This window comes from Cherax quadricarinatus, chromosome 56 (genome assembly GCF_038502225.1).
Source record: "Cherax quadricarinatus isolate ZL_2023a chromosome 56, ASM3850222v1, whole genome shotgun sequence".
NCBI lineage: Eukaryota > Metazoa > Arthropoda > Malacostraca > Decapoda > Parastacidae > Cherax > Cherax quadricarinatus.
In genome coordinates this window covers 21,167,027-21,188,423 of record NC_091347.1, presented here as the reverse complement: position 1 = coordinate 21,188,423, position 21,397 = coordinate 21,167,027, and the positions used below count along the sequence as shown (strand labels likewise).

The 21,397-nt window shown below is 39.1% G+C and overlaps 1 protein-coding gene across 1 annotated transcript; it reads right to left on the bottom strand.

Moving 5' to 3' along the window:
- Positions 1-962: 962 nt before the first annotated feature.
- On the bottom strand, positions 963-20,452 carry LOC128700754 (uncharacterized). The gene is made up of 7 exons (XM_053794156.2): positions 20,331-20,452; positions 19,351-19,523; positions 18,028-18,125; positions 16,815-17,119; positions 14,562-15,620; positions 13,013-13,132; positions 963-1,911 (listed from the first exon to the last, which is right to left on the bottom strand). Exons 2-7 carry the CDS (start codon positions 19,407-19,409, stop codon positions 1,879-1,881), a joined length of 1,674 nt encoding a protein of 557 aa, XP_053650131.1. The 5' UTR covers positions 19,410-19,523; positions 20,331-20,452; the 3' UTR covers positions 963-1,878.
- Positions 20,453-21,397: the final 945 nt, after the last annotated feature.

Genomic DNA, 21,397 nt, shown 5'->3' with positions numbered 1-21,397 from the left:
GTCCAGGATAGACCGAAAAGTCGTCGTAATGTTCCTCTTTTAAGTACGTGTTTTCTTTGGTGAACTGTCAATAAGTCTTTAATGTTTTTATCGTCATATATTACACACTTAACTGTAGTACAAAACAATAGTCCATTTGACTAATACAACAAACACACTAATACATCAGACTGTATACTAACACCTAGATTACAGAGGAGAAAATAAAAGACCTTTATGTAACGATTTTCTTTTTGTACAACGAACATGGCAGAAGCAATAAAAATAAAAATACAGTATATACGCTCTCATGTAATGCTTCTCTCTAGTGATTTTTTTTGTAACTGCTACTGAAGCAGTACATCCAAGAATTTAATAAAGCGTGATGTAGTAATGATTTATGTTAAGTGATAAATCCACGAGGGTCGTTCAGCGCAAGAAGCGTTGGTGGCTCGATCCTCCGTCTGCCAAGCGAAAGACGGATTCGCTTCCTATTTGGGTGGAAAGGCCTGCACTTCACTCGCTGTTCAACTGTGGATTCACCCTTTTTTTCACTGTGGATTCACCCTTTTTTTCCATCTCGTTTACCACCCCTGGGCACACAGTCAATTCATAAGAGGTGACTGTGTGCCGGGAAACGTCAGGAACAACCTTGAAAGCGGAGTTTGAACCACACACAAATAAAAAAAACAAAACCTTGAAGTCAAATAAGAATTATTTTAGTTCAGTGTACACATAACAAAGATCTGAGGTACCATGAAGGGTTGTGCATCCCTAGAAGAGCATTCACAAGGACCCAGATATTCCTCTCTTCAAGTCTTAGTATTCCATTAAACCTTAATGTCGTGTTATTGTAAGATTCTTAAAGTCTTAATACTCTCCTTGCAATGAGACTTAAGACTCTTACAATAATACGTTCTCAACATTCTAATATTTTTTTTTTTTTTTGGGGGGGGGCTAGGCTTCGTTATAACGTTCCTGCAGAGAGAAAGGTAGCCTGAGAAAAAAAATATTAAAAAACGTTGCCTATATATCAATTTACCTAACTGACATATCGATAACTTACTCTCAAACAAAAATTATAATCTCAAATAAAAATTATTCTCTCAAATAAAATTATCACATTAATTGCTTGAATTTCAACTCTGCGTCTTACAAAAAATAAATTATTCATCACCAAACTTAATGAGATCAATTGTAGTGTTTGTAATTAGGCATCCGCAAATTAAAGATAATTCCACAAATATTATTATTATTACAGTCATGGGGAAACGCTAAACCCACAGGGATCATTTAATACCCAGGGAATGGGAGGTCACTAGGGATGATCTTCACAGACCTCCCCTACGGAATTAGAGCTTCTCCATAAACATTACTACTAATAATAGTCTTGTCTAACTAGAGCATCGTGGTAAATAAAAAGTGGCAGACCTTCAGTGCAAAAAGCTTGTTGTTGCTTGTGTCTTTATTGAGGTGTTGCTGTGAGTTTAGTGTTTCTCTTGTCCTTGTATCTCGAGGTGCATCATCAACACGATCAACTGCTTCACTCGCCAAGTACGTGTTCACCAGAGGTGAGTGTGGGTGTAGAGGTCTGGGGTGTGTTTAGTGTGTGTGTGTGTGTGTGTGTGTGTGTGTGTGTGTGTGTGTGTGTGTGTGTGTGTGTGTGTGTGTGTGTGTGTGTGTGTGTGTGTGTGTGCAGCCGTAAATGACACGAGATGTAGAAAAATAAATACGTGTGGGTGATGAGGTGGAAAAGTGTAAATAGGTGTGGATGATAATGGAGTGGTGAAATATACAGTAAATAAACGGTGTGGGTGACCGGTAGTGATGTGTGAACTAGGTGTCACATTTTTCCTGGTAAGCCTAGTAAGCTCTGACGGGTTGCCAAGGTCAATGACTTCACTCTAGGAGGTCGTTGGAGACGAACGGGGCCTGGAGGAACGTAGTGGGAGAACATTTAGTACAGGTTGTAGCAGCTATAGTAGTAGTAGTAGTAGTACGGTAGAAAGGTACAAAGTGCAGAGCAATCCTGTTTTTAAACGTTTCGTTCTCAAAGCTTTGAAGATGACATCTGAAACGTTTCGACAATATACATAGTGCTCAGCTGTTGCATACGTCTTGCTCAGCTACTTGTCGGTACTGTATACTATTAATATAACGATAAAACAGACATCTAATATAACTTTGTAAAGCTCTGTTTAGATTCGTAATAGTAGTACTAGTAACAGTAATAATAGTAGTAATAATAACAGTAGTAGTAATAGTAATACTAGTAGCAGCAGCAATAGTATAGCAATAGTAGTATTAAGAGCATCAGTAGTAGAGTAACAAGAGCAATGAAATAGATAAAATAATAATCACTGATTTTAGATCAGCTAAATCCTGTATATTCATCCTACTGTGTTATTATAGTAATAGAAATTACACAAAATATAAATATAAGAATAATTATGCACTAACATACACATTATAATTACCATTATTAGTCAGCCTATAGCTAAGAAAACATTAAAATCATGAAATCGTAATAAATAAGTTTTTTTTTTTTTAAATTTTACACTGAGCAATCATCACTGACTTTCAAAATAAGGTTTATACCACAAGCGGTGTTCCACAGGAGTCAGTGTTGGGCCCTTTGTTGTTCACAATATACATAAATGACATACAGTAAGGTCTTCCAACCCAGAGACTGTCTCATGTTGAAGATTGAGACACTTATGCAGCATATGGGAATCTTTATTCAGGAAACGTTTCGCCACACAGTGGCTTCATCAGTCCAATACAAAGAGGAAGGCGTAAGGAGAGGAGGAGTGTGAGGTAATCAGTCCCTCAGCCTGGAGTCGATGTGTTCAGTCCATCAATCTTGTAGAATGTCGGTTTTCCAAACCATTCATCACTGTCTCATGTACACATACTAGGGTGACCAAGCTAAGAGATACAACCTACTTTTAAAACAGCAATAGATAGTCCACGTCCTTGATTTATAAGTGGAAGCTCAAAGACTTGCAGAATTATTATTACTATTATTTGTGACTGCATATGATCTAATATCAATCTTGATATTGATGTACATGTACTGAAAGCAGCAGTGCATGTACACTTGTAAATAATGAAAATAATAATAACTGTATTAGGCGGGTAGACTGAGCAAGCAACATATGGCTATTAATAATATAAAGTAATATTCTTATTGTTCCAAAGGCTCTTTGGGGTGAAACTTAAAGCCTGTCGACTACACGAGTTATTAAGGGTGCATATTAACCCGTTCAACACCAGTCAAGCATACTTTAACCTCTAAAATAAGTATTAAAGCAAACTCTCAGCATACTATATACGCTGATATACACACAAAGTACTTGCACTCCAGGGTATAAAGGGAGTGATGAGGATGTTACAGTGTTTCATCCCAGGGGAGGGACACATGACAGATGTGTTCACAGAGGGAAAAAAAAGGCACAATATCACTGGAACAAAACACAAATAACCTGCACGTAGGAGAGAGAAGCGTACCACGATGTTTCGGTCCGACTTGAACCATTTACAAAGGCACACAGGTCGGACTGAGACCCTGTCGTAGGCTTCTTTCTATGTGCGGATTATTTGTGTAATGTGTTCACAGATTTGTCCCCTGTTGTATGGCAGATTACACTATTATTATTATTACTGACACATGTCAGTTAAAGGTATGTACAGGTTTGTCCTCTGCTAGATGGTGGATCAAGCAACTGTTATTATCATTATTATTATTGTTATGCTCAAGTAGTGGCGTTGAGTACATGGGCCATACAGCGCCTGAAGAACGGAATTCAATCAGGTTCGATTCTTGGAATGGGAGGGCTGCTCCAGTCCCTTGGATTAAGAGACTGTTAACAAAAGCGGTTATAATCATGGCTATAATTTTTAAACGGGTAGACGGGTAAGCCAGCGGAAGGCCTCGGTCAGATGGCCAAAAATTCCAGCTGCGGGTCATCATATAACTAAAACCCGCGTCAGGAAACACTTGTCCTGTTTACTGTTAGACATTCTACCTACAGTTAACAAACACTGCTAACAGTCATTTGTAAGAAATTATCCTAACCGGATATATTTTTACTAGAACCCGCCACTCTGGTATGTTAACACTGTTTTCTGTGTGGCTAGGATACCAAAGCTGTAACACCTATGATTCCCTATGTCGAAATTCGTTGTAACGATCTGAACATTACGGGAGACAAGCATGGTTCAAGAGCCCTACTGCGGTGTTCCTTCATTCTCATGTTTTTATTAAATTTGTAGTATTGTAGAGAGATTTCAGAGAGCAACCAAAACGATGCTGAGCTCTGCTTTCTCATCGCCTATTAAATATTGATCTACGTACTTCAAGTATGGCATGCTAGTACAATTTGTCATTCTTTTGTTACGTTCAAATACTGCGTCAAATACAGGGGTAAACACAGGGTCAAATACAGGGTCAAATACAGGGTCAAATACAAGGTCAAATACAGGGGTAAACACAGGGTCAAATACAAGGTCAAATACAAGGTCAAATACAAGGTCAAATACAGGGTCAAATACAGGGTCAAATACAAGGTCAAATACAAGGTCAAATACAGGGGTAAACACAGGGTCAAATATAGTGGTAAATGCAAGGTCAAATACAGGGGTAACTACGTTGGCAGTGTGGCCAGAGAGAGAGGTTATTATATCCTCGACTGAGTGACAGCTGAACAGTAATTTATTCTTTCTCGTTCTTTAACATCGATAAAGACCACAAGACCTTCAGTTACATGACTTTTCCATGTGCTCTCCCAGCGAACCAAGTCATGAATACAGGCTCTGAGGAACTGGAAAAGTGGGTTCCTGGTACCAGGTGAGGAAGGTACCGGAGGGTGGCTGGGCTAGGGAAAGGCTGGACTAGCGTGTACAACTTAGGTGTGTAACTCGTCCCCAGCGTAGCAATGACCTTACCAAACCTGTAACTGGACTATGAGACGGACAGAGTTGGTTATGAAGATTGAAAGCCATTAAAACTGCATCTACTGACCATTAAAAATGTACTTGTACACTAACTTTCAGAATATTTATATACATAAAACAGATAAAAAATAAACAATAAATACATAGTCACTGGTAAGTATGTATATATAACCAGTGATGTTGGAATTTTGTTTGTCAAGTAGAATTTGCACGAAGGAACAAAGAACCTGACTGATTACATTCCAATACTGAGTACTCGGATCAAATCAGTGGATAACAAGACGAATTTCATATCAAGTCGAATTTCTCCTTCGTTACCAATTTCCCCATTGTCAGTCGGGAAATGAATGACTTATTTTGCAGGGGGGGGGGATATAGAGATGATGTCCTTGTGACTTTTAGTATGTAAATTCACCTAGATTAAGCGGGATGTGCAAAGGAAACATTTATATTTTGGACCTATTAAAAAGTTTTAAGGTTAAAAGAGCTCAGTCTACTTTAATCTAAAATATAACTCATAGTTATGTTAGATTTGGTTAAGCTGGTTTACTTTTTTTTTTTACCACGGTTACCCCGGTTGCTTTTTTCCACTGCACAACCCACTTAATATTGCAGAATTTGCATAAATGCCTATCGCTAAGCTCAAAGTTGACGGACTTCAACTCTATACTTGCCTATTTTGTTATTTTTTTATATTACTTCTAAGTTTATTTAATTTCACTGTGCACTACATATCTTTCGTGGTGAACGGTACCACGAGAACGTAAGGAAACATCGAGACTTAGGAACTAGGTCCTCAAATAGTGTACAGGAGCACACTTGACAATTTTGTCATTTGCATAATTATACATTGTCTGTTATAAGATAATTAACAATACTTGCTCATAATTTATGGCATAAGAGTAATAAGATACCCTCCATATCAAAATGGTTTATATGTAGTGTGGAAGAACCATCGTAAGCACACACAAAAATGAGTCTTAAATCACACTTACATACACAGGAGAGATACTCATCATGAATGGCAGAGAAGAGGAAGAGAAGTCAGCAAGATGGTTATCGCAAGAGCCTAGCAACGCCAAAGACTCTCATGCGGGTCTCACTGAGATGTAATTCAATTCAAACTCCTGTTTTGAGATTCATTTCAAGTTACTTTCCATAGATTCACTTCAAACTACTTTCTTGTTCTGATTTGAAATGTGAGACGAAACACAGCACCATCAAGAGAAACAAGAGGTCAAAATTTAAAACTAGGACAAAAACAGCTGTGCCGAAATGAAAATAAAAGCAGGTTACAGAGTTATAAACTAGTGGAAAGGGTATGTAAGAGACAGAAGTGCTAGTCACTGGAAACTAAAATATCACACCTCATTTACTTAACCATTATTACCTCACTCACACCTTTACTCAGCCATTATTACCTCACACCTCATTTACTCAACCCATTATCTCACCCCCACCTCATTTACACAAAGCCCCAGAAAGAAAAAAGCTTCCAATTAATATTTGGTAGCAAAGGAGAGAGGGCTAGGGTCGTTAACCCCCATGAGCAATGTGCTAGTTCATGGGGCGGGGTAGACATCGCAACTCGTCTTCTTCAGTGGTGTCGTCATGTGTGTGTATATATATATACATATATATATATATATATATATATATATATATATATATATATATATATATATATATATATATATATATATATATGTCGTGCCGAATATGTAAAACTGGTCAGTTAGCAAGAACTCGTTTTAAATTAAGTCCTTTCTAAAAATTTTCTCTTATACTTTTAAAGATATATTTTTTCATTAATGATAATGTAAAAATTTATAATTTTGCACCAAAAGGATCTTAGAAAACTTACCTAACCTTATCATAACAAGAAAAGTTTATTTTAGCCTAATCCAACTAAATATATTTTAGATACGTTTACAATAATTTAATACTATACAAACACAGTGAAATATATTTTTTTTCGTTAGGTTCAGAATGATTTTGGCGAAATTATTGCATACACAAATTTTCACTCGTCTTATATGGCAAGGTGAGCGTTGCTATTTAAGCCAAAATCGCAAGTTCTGCCTATTCGGCACGACATATATATATATATATATATATATATATATATATATATATATATATATAGAGATATATATATATATATAGATATATATATATATATATATATATATATATATACCTGGAGTTTACCTGGAGAGAGTTCCGGGGGTCAACGCCCCCGCGGCCCGGTCTGTGACCAGGCCTCCTGGTGGATCATAGCCTGATCAACCAGGCTGTTGCTGCTGGCTGCACGCAAACCAACGTACGAGCCACAGCCCGGCTGGTCAGGAACCGACTTTAGGTGCTTGTCCAGTGCCAGCTTGAAGACTGCCAGGGGTCTGTTGGTAATCCCCCTTATGTATGCTGGGAGGCAGTTGAACAGTCTCGGGCCCCTGACACTTATTGTATGGTCTCTTAACGTGCTAGTAACACCCATGCTTTTCACTGGGGGGATGTTGCATCGTCTGCCAAGTCTTTTGCTTTCGTAGTGAGTGATTTTCGTGTGCAAGTTCGGTACTAGTTCCTCTAGGATTTTCCAGGTGTATATAATCATGTATCTCCCCCGCCTGCGTTCCAGGGAATACAGTTTTAGGAACCTCAAGCACTCCCAGTAATTGAGGTGTTTTATCTCCGTTATGCGCGCCGTGAAGGTTCTCTACATTTTCTAGGTCAGCAATTTCACCTGCCTTGAAAGGTGTTGTTAGTGTGCAGCAATATTCCAGCCTAGATAGAACAAGTGACCTGAAGAGTGTCATCATGGGCTTGGCCTCCCTAGTTTTGAAGGTTATCATTATCCATCCTATCATTTTTCTAGCAGATGCGATTGATACAGTGTTATGGTCCTTGAAGGTGAGATCCTCCGACATGATCACTCCCAGGTCTTTGACGTTGGTGTTTCGCTCTATTTTGTGGCCAGAATTTGTTTTGTACTCTGATGAAGATTTAATTTCCTCGTGTTTACCATATCTGAGTAATTGAAATTTCTCATCGTTGAACTTCATATTGTTTTCTGCAGCCCACTGAAAGATTTGGTTGATGTCCGCCTGGAGCCTTGCAGTGTCTGCAATGGAAGACATTGTCATGCAGATTCGGGTGTCATCTGCAAAGGAAGACACGGTGCTGTGGCTGACATCCTTGTCTATGTCGGATATGAGGATGAGGAACAAGATGGGAGCGAGTACTGTGCCTTGTGGAACAGAGCTTTTCACCGTAGCTGCCTCGGACTTTACTCTGTTGACGACTACTCTGTGTTCTGTTAGTGAGGAAATTATAGATCCATCGACCGACTTTTCCTGTTATTCCTTTAGCACGCATTTTGTGCGCTATTACGCCATGGTCACACTTGTCGAAGGCTTTCGCAAAGTCTGTATATATTACATCTGCATTATTTTTGTCTTCTAGTGCATCTAGGACCTTGTCGTAGTGATCCAATAGTTGAGACAGACAGGAGCGACCTGTTCTAAACCCATGTTGCTCTGGGTTGTGTAACTGATGGGTTTCTAGATGGGTGGTGATCTTGCTTCTTAGGACCCTTTCAAAGATTTTTATGATATGGGATGTTAGTGCTATCGGTCTGTAGTTCTTCGTTGTTGCTTTACTGCCCCCTTTGTGGAGTGAGGCTGTCTGTTGTTTCTAGTAACTGTGGGACGACCCCCGTGTCCATGCTCCCTCTCCATAGGATGGAAAAGGCTCGTGATAGGGGCTTCTTGCAGTTCTTGATGAACACAGAGTTCCATGAGTCTGGCCTTGGGGCAGAGTGCATGGGCATGTCATTTATCGCCTGTTCGAAGTCATTTGGCGTCAGGATAACATCGGATAGGCTTGTGTTAATCAAATTTTATGGCTCTCTCATAAAAAAATAATTTTGATCTTCGACTCTCAGTCTGGTTAGCGGCTTGCTAAAAACTGAGTCATATTGGGACTTAAGTAGCTCACTCATTTCCTTGCTGTCATCTGTGTAGGACCCATCTTGTTTAAGTAGGGGCCCAATACTGGACGTTGTTCTCGACTTTGATTTGGCATAGGAGAAGAAATACTTTGGGTTTCTTTCGATTTCATTTATGGCTTTTAGTTCTTCCCGCGATTCCTGACTCCTATAAGATTCCTTTAGCTTAAGTTCGATGCTTGCTATTTCTCTGACCAGTGTCTCCCTACGCATTTCAGATGTATTGACCTCTTTTAGCCGCTCTGTTATTCTTTTCCGTCGCCTGTAAAGGGAGCGCCTGTCTCTTTCTATTTTACATCTACTCCTCCTTTTTCTTAGAGGAATAAGCCTTGTGCATACATCGAGTGCCACCAAGTTAATCTGTTCTAGGCATAAGCTGGGGTCTGTGTTGCTTAGTATATCTTCCCAGCTTATATCGGTTAGGACTTGGTTTACTTGGTCCCACTTTATGTTTTTGTTATTGAAGTTGAATTTGGTGAATGCTCCCTCGTGACTAGTCTCATTATGTCGGTCTGGGGCTCCACGCATACATGTCTGAACCTCAATTATGTTGTGATCTGAGTATATTGTTTTTGATATGGTGACATTTCTTATCAGATCATCATTGTTAGTGAAGATGAGGTCAAGTGTATTCTCCGGTCTAGTAGGCTCTATTATTTGCTGGTTTAAATTGAATTTTGTGCAGAGATTTAAAAGCTCGTGTGAGTGTGAGTTTTCATCAGAGCTGCCTCCTGGTGTTATTACTGCAACAATATTATTTGCTATATTCCTACATTTTAGGTGCCTTAAGTTGAAATCCCCCAGGAGCAAGATGTTGGGTGCAGGAGCTGGAAGATTTTCCAGACAGTGGTCAATTTTTAACAGCTGTTCCTGGAATTGCTGGGATGTTGCATCCGGAGGCTTGTAGACTACCACAATGACTAGGTTTTGGTTCTCGACCTTTACTGCTAAAACTTCCACTACATCATTTGAGGCATTAAGCAGTTCTGTGCAAACAAATGACTCTGCAATGTACAGGCCAAACCCCCCCCCCCTTTTTGCCTGTTCACTCTGTCACATCTGCATAGGTTGTAACCTGGGATCCATATTTCGTTGTCCAAGTGACCCTTTATGTGGGTCTCAGTGAAAGCCGCGAACATTGCCTTTGCCTCTGCAAGCAGTCCACGGATGAAAGGTATTTTGTTGTTTGTTGCTGGCTTTAGACCCTGTATATTTGCAAAGAAGAATGTCATCGGACTGGTGGTATTGTTGGTACTGGGGGAGGATTTTTTTTCCGGCATTAGTATCTGTATCTGTTGGTCTGGAGTGGAGGCCATCGACTGTGGTTCCACTCCAGGAATGACTGGATTTGGTGTACGATTTCTGCCATTTCCTGCCAGTTTTTTTTCCTTCCTGGCACTAAAAAACCTCTCCCTCTTGAGTGGCTGTGGCTACCCAGGTTTTCCCATGTCCTGGATGTTTTGTATCTTTTTGTCCCCTTTAGATGGTGTGCCTTCAATTTAAGTTATAGCACAGTCTTTCCTGTACTGAAGAGGTACACATTTCAGGGTGAAAAAAGCTTACAGGGAGTGAGTTTGCATTTTCCTGTTGTCATATGGGCATGGCATTTTCTAGGGTGGTCATAGTTGCACGTCCCGTCTGTTTTTCCAGATTTCCCATGTCTGCAGATACCAAGTGCATAGTATGTGCACAGGCTTGGTTTCCGCTTGCCTTGGGTTTCTGTGACTGTATTCCCTGTTGGTGCATGTTTCCCTGTCTTATTCCTATCCTCCCTAGCACCAACAATGGAGCTCCCACCAGTTGTTTTTGGTAATATATCCTCACTATTGCTAGTGGAGTCCTCTTGTTTGCTATTTCCTGTGGTATTTCTAGTTTGCAATATTGGTTTTTATCTTATCTTTGACTACACTTGTTTCCCCACTACGGCTCCTGTCCCCTGAGGTCATTTATATATATATATATATATATATATATATATATATATATATATATATATATATATATGTATGTATATATATATATATATATATATATATATATATATATATATATATATATATATATATATATATATATATATATATATATATAATATATAGAGCGACTAGTACCGAACTTGCACACGAAAATCACTCACTACGAAAGCAAAAGACTTGGCAGACGATGCACCATCCCCCCAATGAAAAGCAGGGGTGTCACTAGCACGTTAAGAGACCATACAATAAGTGTCAGGGGCCCGAGACTGTTCAACTGCCTCCCAGCACACATAAGGGGGATTACCAACAGACCCCTGGCAGTCTTCAAGCTGGCACTGGACAAGCACCTAAAGTCAGTTCCTGATCAGCCGGGCTGTGGCTCGTACGTTGGTTTGCGTGCAGCCAGCAGCAACAGCCTGGTTGATCAGGGGCTGATCCACCAGGAGGCCTGGTCACAGACCGGGCCGCGGGGGCGTTGACCCCCGAAACTCTCTCCAGGTAAACTCCAGGTATAGTGGCGAAGCCACTCGAACACTAATTCTATTTATATCCAATTTTATCAATAAAACTACATTATTATTGCTTATTTCTCATTCTCTTTCCACGTTATTTACAGTATTGGTTTTGTTATAAATAATATTGATGTTTCTGCTATAGGATTCGTATCATAGGATCATCTTGCAAAATCAGAATACAAATCGTATTGTTTGCTCATAATCGCTGACGTATAACATGACTGTAGCACTACTAAAACCAAATAAATCATAATAACAGACGTGGGTAGAAAGACAATTAATCTGGCTTGCCCGTCCTCTCGGGCGTGTGAACAGAAAACCTGTTTCTTCTTTACTGCTACCTGAGTCCATCCTCCAGCTTCAACATCCAGGGTGGAGATACCAGTGTTCTAAATAACTCTGATTATGTCCAGTGCTCATTCCATCCTCCAGTTTCAACAGCGAACGTGGAGATACCAGCGTTCTGAGGGACCCTGGTATGTCCAGTGCTCACTCCATCCTCCAACTCAGTTGTAACCTCTCCTCTCTAGGTGTGCAAACAAAACAAATCTTGACTATTTTTTTCATGTCAAGGTATACACACCGGCATGTATCTCTGTGTATACTCTTAGTGGTGTGTATGTCTAATGTATGTATACACCAAGAGGTGTAAACTTTATATACAGAGGTGTGTGTATTAGTGTATATATACCTTAAGGTGTTAAGGGTGAAATATCATTTTATGACCTGCTATAGTTCATTACGAATTATCAGCACATTGACAAGTGACTTAGAAGAGACAAGACTTGGTCGGGTTAATGTTTTCCCACAAAAAAACTCGCACCAAGAGGAACGATACGCATTACGAATTCAACGTTCCTAATTTTTCACTTTCCACCTCGTTGAGACGTATCTCAACCGTGTTTTCTTCATTTTCTTATTATGTTTTTCTTGGTTTATGTAACGTAATTTAATTTTAAATAAAGAAAAATAGCACTCGAGGAAAAATAGTGCTCGAGGAAAAATAGGGAACGTTAAGAAATATGACTTTGTAAAATGAGAATGAGAATAGGTTGCCCAGGTTGTGGCTTTCACCAACCTGCCCAGAGGTATACCCCTCAAGGAAGGTTCCTTGATGTTGGTGAGGGGCTCTTGATTAAGGGAATTGGATCTGTGCTCCAGTTCCCCGAATTAAGCCTGAATGCCTTCCACATCCCCCCCCCCAGGCGCTGTATAATCCTCCGGGTTTAGCGCTTCCCCCTTGATTATAATAATAATAATGCCCAGAGGTATAGTTGAGGAATCCTGTGGTGCAGTGGTCTAAAACGAATGCTGGTGATCCTAGACCGCCATTTCGAGTCCCGATCACTCTACTAACCAGATTAAGGACTATCATATATTTGCTAGGAACTCTCTAATTCTACCCAGTTAAGGACTACTGTGTATTTTCTGTCCGAAAATTTTTAACAATTTATCACTGAAGACATAACAAGTATAGCTCTACTCCTATAGCTAAAAACACGTAATCACGTCGAGATTCTTAACTCTGGAGGCGAGGAGGAGGAGTAATAAAGGAGCGGAGGAGGGGAGAGTTAACTGACCTTACGTCCCAACAAACCGGTGAAGGTGTGGGCCAGCTTCCAGCAAGTGGGATCCAGTACCACCTCACCTTCCAAGGTACTCACTCGCACCACACTACTTGGTCCACTCCGGTATGAATCCTGCCAATTAAAACAACAGCATTTTGTAAGGGTCATACAGCACCTGGGAAATGGGAGACAATCAGGTGTGATCCGAAGGAAGAGACAGCATCTGCTCTCAGTCCAAGTTTGGCACGGGAAGTCATAACTTCGAAGGAAAGGGAAACAAAATTATATGTATCATCAGTGTCCTGCTACCCTATTATTTAAATTAGGACAGTTATACATTGGGAGAATAAGCGGCGGCTTGGTTGGTTGGTTAAAAAGCTTAAAGCCTATCGGTTACACAAGGATCATGAGGCTGTACGTCACATTTTCACCGTCAAGAATATTTTCTTACCTCAAGTTGGGATTAGCGTAAACTCTCAGCGTATGTACACTGAAGCCTATACACCTCTCGGTTTATATACCCTAAGCCTATGTTTGCCTGTCATATTTGGGTCAGTAAGGAAGATGGAGGGGAGGTTAAAGAAATATGCTACAAATGTAAGGCGAGGGATGTTTTGAATTCCTTATATAGCTGGGTAAATTAAAAAATAAGCGTGTGAGCTTCAATACCTGAAGGGAATGCATAACTTAAAAGTTTGAAAGGAAATGATTAGAAGCATCTTTTCTTTACGACTGAATTTTTTTCAGAGATAAATGTTCAGATTTTAAAGGAAACCTTAAAATTATGATTGTGAATTTAATATACAAGTTTAAGGGAAAGAAGGTGAACCTGATGCAAATATAATGTGTCAACGTGCTTCACGGGAAAACAAAGAAAAGGTAATACTTGTAGTTAAAGTGTGAATCTAATTTTAAGCAAGTAGAAAACCTGAATTAATATGGATACAAGATGAAATACAGTGAGAACAATAATTCCTCACGTCAAAGCCTGTCTCACCGGCATCAAGGAACTAACTCCCTTGAGGGATGATGGAGTGTTGAGAATCCCTTACCATGTAGATAAAAAAAAGTGTTTGATCTATTTAATTCAAAGGAAGTTGGAAGGAAAGTGTGAGTACGTAGGCTATATCTTAGGAAGGTACAGCTACAAGAAAAGGATCCCTTGGATTAGGGCATTAAAATGTAAAAAAAAAAATGCAATTGTATACCACACTACATTTTGCCTTGGTATATTTAATTTATAATTTATATTATTATCGAGTCCAAATAAAGTTTAATAATTTTTTTAATGGATGTGTTTGTTGGAATGTGAGCAGGGTAACTTATGAAGGGATTCAGGAAATGCGATTAGCCGAATTTGAGTTCTGGAGGTAGGAAAGAAAGTGCCAGCACTCTGAAGGGTGGATGTGTAGCAGTCGGAGGGGTAATCTGATTCTGATGTCAACACACTTCTTGAGAGAAGGCGATTGAGTAAATGTTAGTGATTTTGTTTCCTCTTCGGGTCACCCTGCCTTGGCCGGAGACGGCCGTTGAGAATTTCTTTAAAAATAACTATACTTACCTCGGTACGAATTAGAGAGATCTTGGGTGAAAATAGAATTTGTGATTCATGCGTTGTATCTCCAAAGTTGGGGCGAAGATGACTGGCAGGTGGGGCGGAGCTAGTTTGGTACTGGGAAGCAAAGAGCTCAGGAGATAAACAGTGATCATTGCGGCTCTCGTTTTGCATTGGGTCGTTGCTGGCACCTCTTATGTCGTGTCGGAATGTAGAGTCCATATAAATATTTGTGGCTGCTCCGCTGGTGGTGGAATCGTAGTCAGTGTGATTATTCGTAATTTTTATCAACGCATCGTGTGGCCCTGGTGTCACCCCTTGCCATCCCATACCTTCACGTTTTTTCGTGTCAGATTCCCAACTGTTCCTAGATGGATACAATGCATACGGTGGCCTTGAAGAGTAGTTTCTGTTTACTGTATCGTACAAGCCTAGTGAATGATGACCATACTTCGCTTCACTATCATTCATAAGCGAAGTTACGTATCCTGAGTGACTGAATTCATTAAAAATATCCCTCTGGGTTTCCGCTGCACACGAGTCATCAAAGTTAGAAAGAGAGTGCCCATTATTCAGTTGACTGTATTCCAAGTCTGAATGTTCGAATCTAGGAAGGAAATCGTTTGAGTCCGTGGTAATTCCAGGTGAATTTATTAATATCCTTTCAAAACTGCCTGTGGAACCTTCAAACTTGTCATTCCAGGTGTATGGATGCATAGTTCCGACAGAGGAAGACGTGCATCCAGGATGGATGTCAGGAGGTTCTAACTTGCATTTCTGTTGAGAGGAGAATGCGCGGGGGATGTCTCTCCTGAAGTATCTCTGGTTAACATCAGTGAGAGGTGGTGAACGGAGGCGGCCGGATGAGCAGCCTGCACCAAAGGCATCACAGGCACAGCGCGAAATCTGACCCATGTCGACCATCGAACTCCGCTGAGGTACACTGTGTATTTTTTGGTTGATATCCTGTACATGTGCACCATTAAATCCAGTGTGATAATGCAAACTCTCGTATCCTCCACCCAGTAACTGAGGCTTTGAGGAGGCAGCAGCACCAAAGCAAGTCTGTGGAGCACAAATTTTTTTTTAGACCACTTTAGTGTGTTATAAAGTTACATGAGACAGAAGCAGCAAACCACCTATTTCAGCTCTCAAGCTCATTAATAATGGCAGGTCTAATAACACCTGTTACAATTGTTTCCCCTAACAGTAAACAGCTCCTTGGGAGTTGTTACTGATCGTACTCTGGGGATAAGGAAGGCCTTATAAGTTATGTACAAAGAGTGGGTTTCGAAAAGAGCTGAGAAAGCATGTGGCACCCATTTCCATGTAATTCTTTCAATTCTAAGCTAATCCCTAACTCATTGAATGACCTGGCTCCTGACAATGGTTTAGACCGAATGGCCTCAGAACTTCGTATCCGTAGTTTATTTGATACTCAGTGTTTATATATATATATATATATATATATATATATATATATATATATATATATATATATATATATATATATATATATATATATATATGGAGAGAGGGGGTAAAGGAGGTTTTGTGGGTGAGGGGCTTGGACTTCCAGCAAGCGTGCATGAGCGTGTTAGATAGGAGTGAATGGAGACGAATGATACTTGGGACCTGACGATCTGTTGGAGTGTGAGCAGGGTAATATTTAGTGAAGGGATTCAGGGAAACCGGTTATTTTCATATAGTCGGACTTGAGTCCTGGAAATGGGAAGTACAATGCCTGCACTTTAAAGGAGGGGTTTGGGATATTGGCAGTTTGGAGGGATATGTTGTGTATCTCTATACGTATATGCTTCTAAACTGTTGTATTCTGAGCACCTCTGCAAAAGCAGTGATAATGTGTGAGTGTGGTGAAAGTGTTGAATGATGATGAAAGTATTTTCTTTTTGGGGATTTTCTTTCTTTTTTTTTTGGGTCACCCTGCCTCGGTGGGAGACGGCCGACTTGTTGAAAAAAAAAAAAAAAAAACTATATATAATATATATATATATGTATATGTACATATATGTATATATATATATATATATATATATATATATATATATATATATATATATATATATATATATATATATATATATATATATATATATATATATATATATATATATATATATATATATATATATATATAAATTTCATAATGATGCGAAAAAAACGAAATGAGAACAGAGCAACCATATCAATACTTTAAAGTCAAGATTTATCCGAGCAATATATAACAGAAAAACAGACCTGGGGCGATGGATACATGGATGGTCGTCTATCAAGGACACTGGGTTGAGATTTGAAGCCTATGGGTGGAGGGTGGGCGGCTGTGAAGTAAGGTGGGCATTGAGCAGAGGTGTGATAAAGTGGGTAGTCGTAATGGGTGGTCGTAGTAGTAGTAGAGGACTGCGGGTAGTGGGTGGAACTGATGTGAGGAGACTTCTCGGGGTGACATGTCAGGCTCATATCCTCGTCACCTCCATACATAAGTTGCTGTTTACTTCGTACCAATGACACCACATTACAGTTTAAAGATTCTACTGCGGGAACACCTGAAACAAAATAAGAATAAGAATAATTCACCATTCTTCTTGGTATTGGACTGATGAAGCCACTGTTTGACGAAACGTTTCCACAATATACTGGGGTGTTGTACATGTCCTAATTTATCAACTTGTCGGTTCTCTGAACCATTTGTCAACTAAATAATTCATGAAGGTTATAGAATTTAATATAACTTGAATAATGCCAGTGGCAGCAATAATTCTGATGTTCACCAATAAGACGAAGTATCAGCTTTGGAAAATTAAGTAAATACTGTGGCTATAAAGAAACTAAAAAGAGAAGCCTAGTCATAAAACTTAACCGTACAGCGTTCACTTGTCCTTTCGTAAATGGGTTTGTTCGCAGTTCTAATAATCGAGTCTTTTTTATCAGGTGTATCCCGTAAGATACATAAAATCCAGTGAGCAATGTGGCTAATTACGAAAAAGATAAGGTATTCCTATTTTTTTTAAATGACCTGGAAGCCTAAGACATGTATGCCAGAATTTGCATAATCACAACGTGTTAGGTGTTATTTTCAGTGTTATTAACTAAGAGTGTGCAAGGACCCCCAATGGAAATAATAAAAATACTGCTACTAAATGCTTATAATCATAACCATGATTTTTAAAGAGGTGGACCGGTAAGCCAGCGGAAGTCCTCGGTCAGATGACCAAAAGTTCCAGCTGTGGGTCATCATATGACAGACCCACGTCAGGAAACACTTGTCCTGTTTCCTGACAAACATTACACCTACCAATGGAAATAAGTCACTTTGTGTGACTTTTTTTGGGTAATCCTAGTTAATTCACACTATGTATGATAATCGTACTTACGTGTAAATAAAAAAAAAAAGGCACAATACCGTGACTGGAACGATACTTATGTGTACCTGTGGTTAAATAAACTTACTGACCTTTCGTATGGTTTTCTCTTGCTCCTCTGAGTTTTGTTTTCTTCTTCCTGCGCCTTGGCATCAGTTCATCTGGATGAAGCAACCCAGAAATCTCCAGTCTGAAGCATAAAATATTACGATTACTGATCACGCTTGAAAACCGATTTTTTTTTTTTTTTCAACAAGTTGGTCGTCTCCCACCGAGGCAGGGTGACCCAAAAAAGAAAGAAAATCCCCAAAAAGAAAATACTTTCATCATCATTCAACACTTTCACCACACTCACACATTATCACTGCTTTTGCAGAGGTGCTCAGAATACAACAGTTTAGAAGCATATACGTATAAAGATACACAACATATCCCTCCAAACTGCCAATATCCCAAAACCCCTCCTTTAAAGTGCAGGTATTGTACTTCCCATTTCCAGGACTCAAGTCCGACTATAAGAAAATAACCGGTTTCCCTGAATCCCTTCACTAAATATTACCCTGCTCACACTCCAACAGATCGTCAGGTCCCAAGTATCATTCGTCTCCATTCACTCCTATCTAACACGCTCATGCACGCTTGCTGGAAGTCCAAGCCCCTCGCCCACAAAACCTCCTTTACCCCCTCTTTCCAACCCTTTCGAGGACGATGTACAGGATATAAAGTCGAGTGTACTTCATTCACACTTTTTGCCCACTTTCTTCATAATATGTGTAGCTGTATTTTTGTACTTATTTAAATATTGATAGATTAAATAAGTGCGAGAAGAGATGGAATCTGGAGGGGGTTTATTTAAATAGTTCTTAGCCTCTGAAAAATACTCATTAGCAGCCCTAGTTCTGCTTTAATATCATTTAAATACTAATGTAAAAACAAAAACAAATGTGGATAGATGTAATTGAGATATAAATCGACACATGTTCTACTTTCATCAACAAGAGATACATTTTTGACTCCCGAAGTTACAGAAGTCTTTACATATTTACATAGCACAGGATATATTAAAAATGGTATAAAATACCAACAGTTTGATGATTAAGATCATTAAAAATAACTACATTATCTTCATTTCATTACTACACCTACTGCTTTTGTATTTAACTGAAGAAGCCTACTGTGTAGGCGAAACGTTTCGACAAGAAAGATACCTAAGTGTTGCACATGTCATAATCAACACAGGATATATACACAGATGCGTCACTGTCTCTCAGTGTATATAGGTAAAAGTTTTCTATAATCCCTATCATCGAGATTTAAGTATTTTTGATAAGAGGTATCCAGGCAAACCATAACCCTCGAGCAGTCGACAGTGTTCAACCCAACAACCCATCCATAACTTTTTTTTTTAATCTCACCTGGTTTTCCCTAGCTTTTTAGATTTCTTTATATCATGTTCTTCCTCGTCGTCGGCCATGACCTCTCGCCCGCATTCGTCGCCATTATCAGTGCCAGAGAGAATTTGATCATTCAAGTCACGTGTATTGGTGATCTCAGTCAGGGGCTGTCTCTCTCTCTCTCCCCACCTTTGCTGTAATGTAATAATAATAATAATAATAATAATAATAATAATAATAATAATAATAATAATCCCTATTTCAGACACACGACTAAGCAATCGACACCATGCCCAGCCCTTCTAGGGTAGGGTAGGTGCCAGAGCCAGAGCTTGCAGCTCGCAAGACTGTCATTCCCATTAGCCCCCTTGGGGCGGGGATGGCAGACCAGAGAGGTCTAGCTTCTCCCTACGAGCCCCGTGAGGGCGGGGAATGTGGCTAGGCCTGGGTACAGTTGGTCCCAACGGTGAGGGGGTACTTGTGCCTCCTCCCATGGGAGACTTAGGCCTCAGACACTCCCCAGACAGGAAGCCAAGGCCGGGCCACCACTTGGAAAAGGCCCGGGCCGGGAGATATACCGGCGAATTTACAAGATGACTAAGCATTTACCGTGAAAATTTCGGATTATTAATATTATTAATAAATTATTGTTATTGTAACATAAGAAGTCTAGATGCTGGTAAAAAATAATTTTTTGAAACAAAGGGATACAACACACCTATTCCATTCAACTTTATCATAGTATCATAAGAAGGAACGCTGCAGCAGGGCTACTGGCCCATGTTAGGCAAGTTCAGCTCACATCCACGTATATACCTGGTCAACCTATATTTAAACTACCCAAGGTTCTCTCCTCAATTATTCAATCTACAACTCTATTGCCAAACTTGCATTTCTCCCTCTATCCATGCAAAATATAAATTTCGAAAGAATAGAAGAGAGTATAGAAGAGAATAGGAGAGGCGGAGTTCCTTGGAACAAGAGCTTGAAGGAGTGTATACCTGGTGTCTGGTGGCACTCCTGTACCTCACAACAAACTTCCTCCCCCACACACTATGTTCTGTGGCTGCTGCTGGTGCTGATCTCCACCTCTGCTCCACCACTCCTCCAACAACATCCTCCATTAATGATGAACAACAACACAACTCTCCTGATATATAATTCGCTTTTGCTTAAAATTTCTTTAATAAATCCAATAAATCGACAGTTTATTAATATATATATATATATATATATATATATATATATATATATATATATATATATATATATATATATATATATATATATATATATATATATATATATATAATGATAATTTATATACCTTGTAAAACACTGATGATACCTGGTATACCTGGAGTATACCTGATGCCTTAATTTACCCATATGAATTTATGGGATGTATAGTAAATGTATATACTATGTACTAGATACTGTATCATGATATAATTATGCCCCCCTGCCCCTAGTCGCTCGTAATATATGATAATTCTGGTTAAATATTTAGACTTGCTTAATTTGTTATATATATAATTAAAATATACAGCTTATACAAACTATTGTTAAAAATAATCATTAAGCATAATGGACATGTAAAGTATATAGTGTAAATACTCTATATTAATAATACATATGTAATAAATCAATTTAGTTCAGGGTAGCAGCACCATGCGGATGTATCCAAAATTTGCTTGATTTAGAAAAATTATACATTAAGAAACTAAGATCAATCAAAAAAAGGCGCTTAAGTGCCTTGTTTGATCTGTTTCTCAAAGTTTTTTTTATTTTAGTGGTATGATAAATACAGTTTTTTAAATATTTTAATTAAAGTATCCCAGTGGAAATACGTCGCTCTGTCTGACTTTTTTGGGTTATCGTACGTTCTTTATACATATGCTTCTATGTATGATAATCTGTGTAACTGTATTTGGGTATACCGGGGCCAGGAGCTGTGACTCAACCCCCGCAAGCACAACTAGGTGACTACCTAAATAAACTAACTTACTAATGATGACAATTAGGTTTATGTAAACATTCAAGTCGAGACGAATTTTTAATTATGACT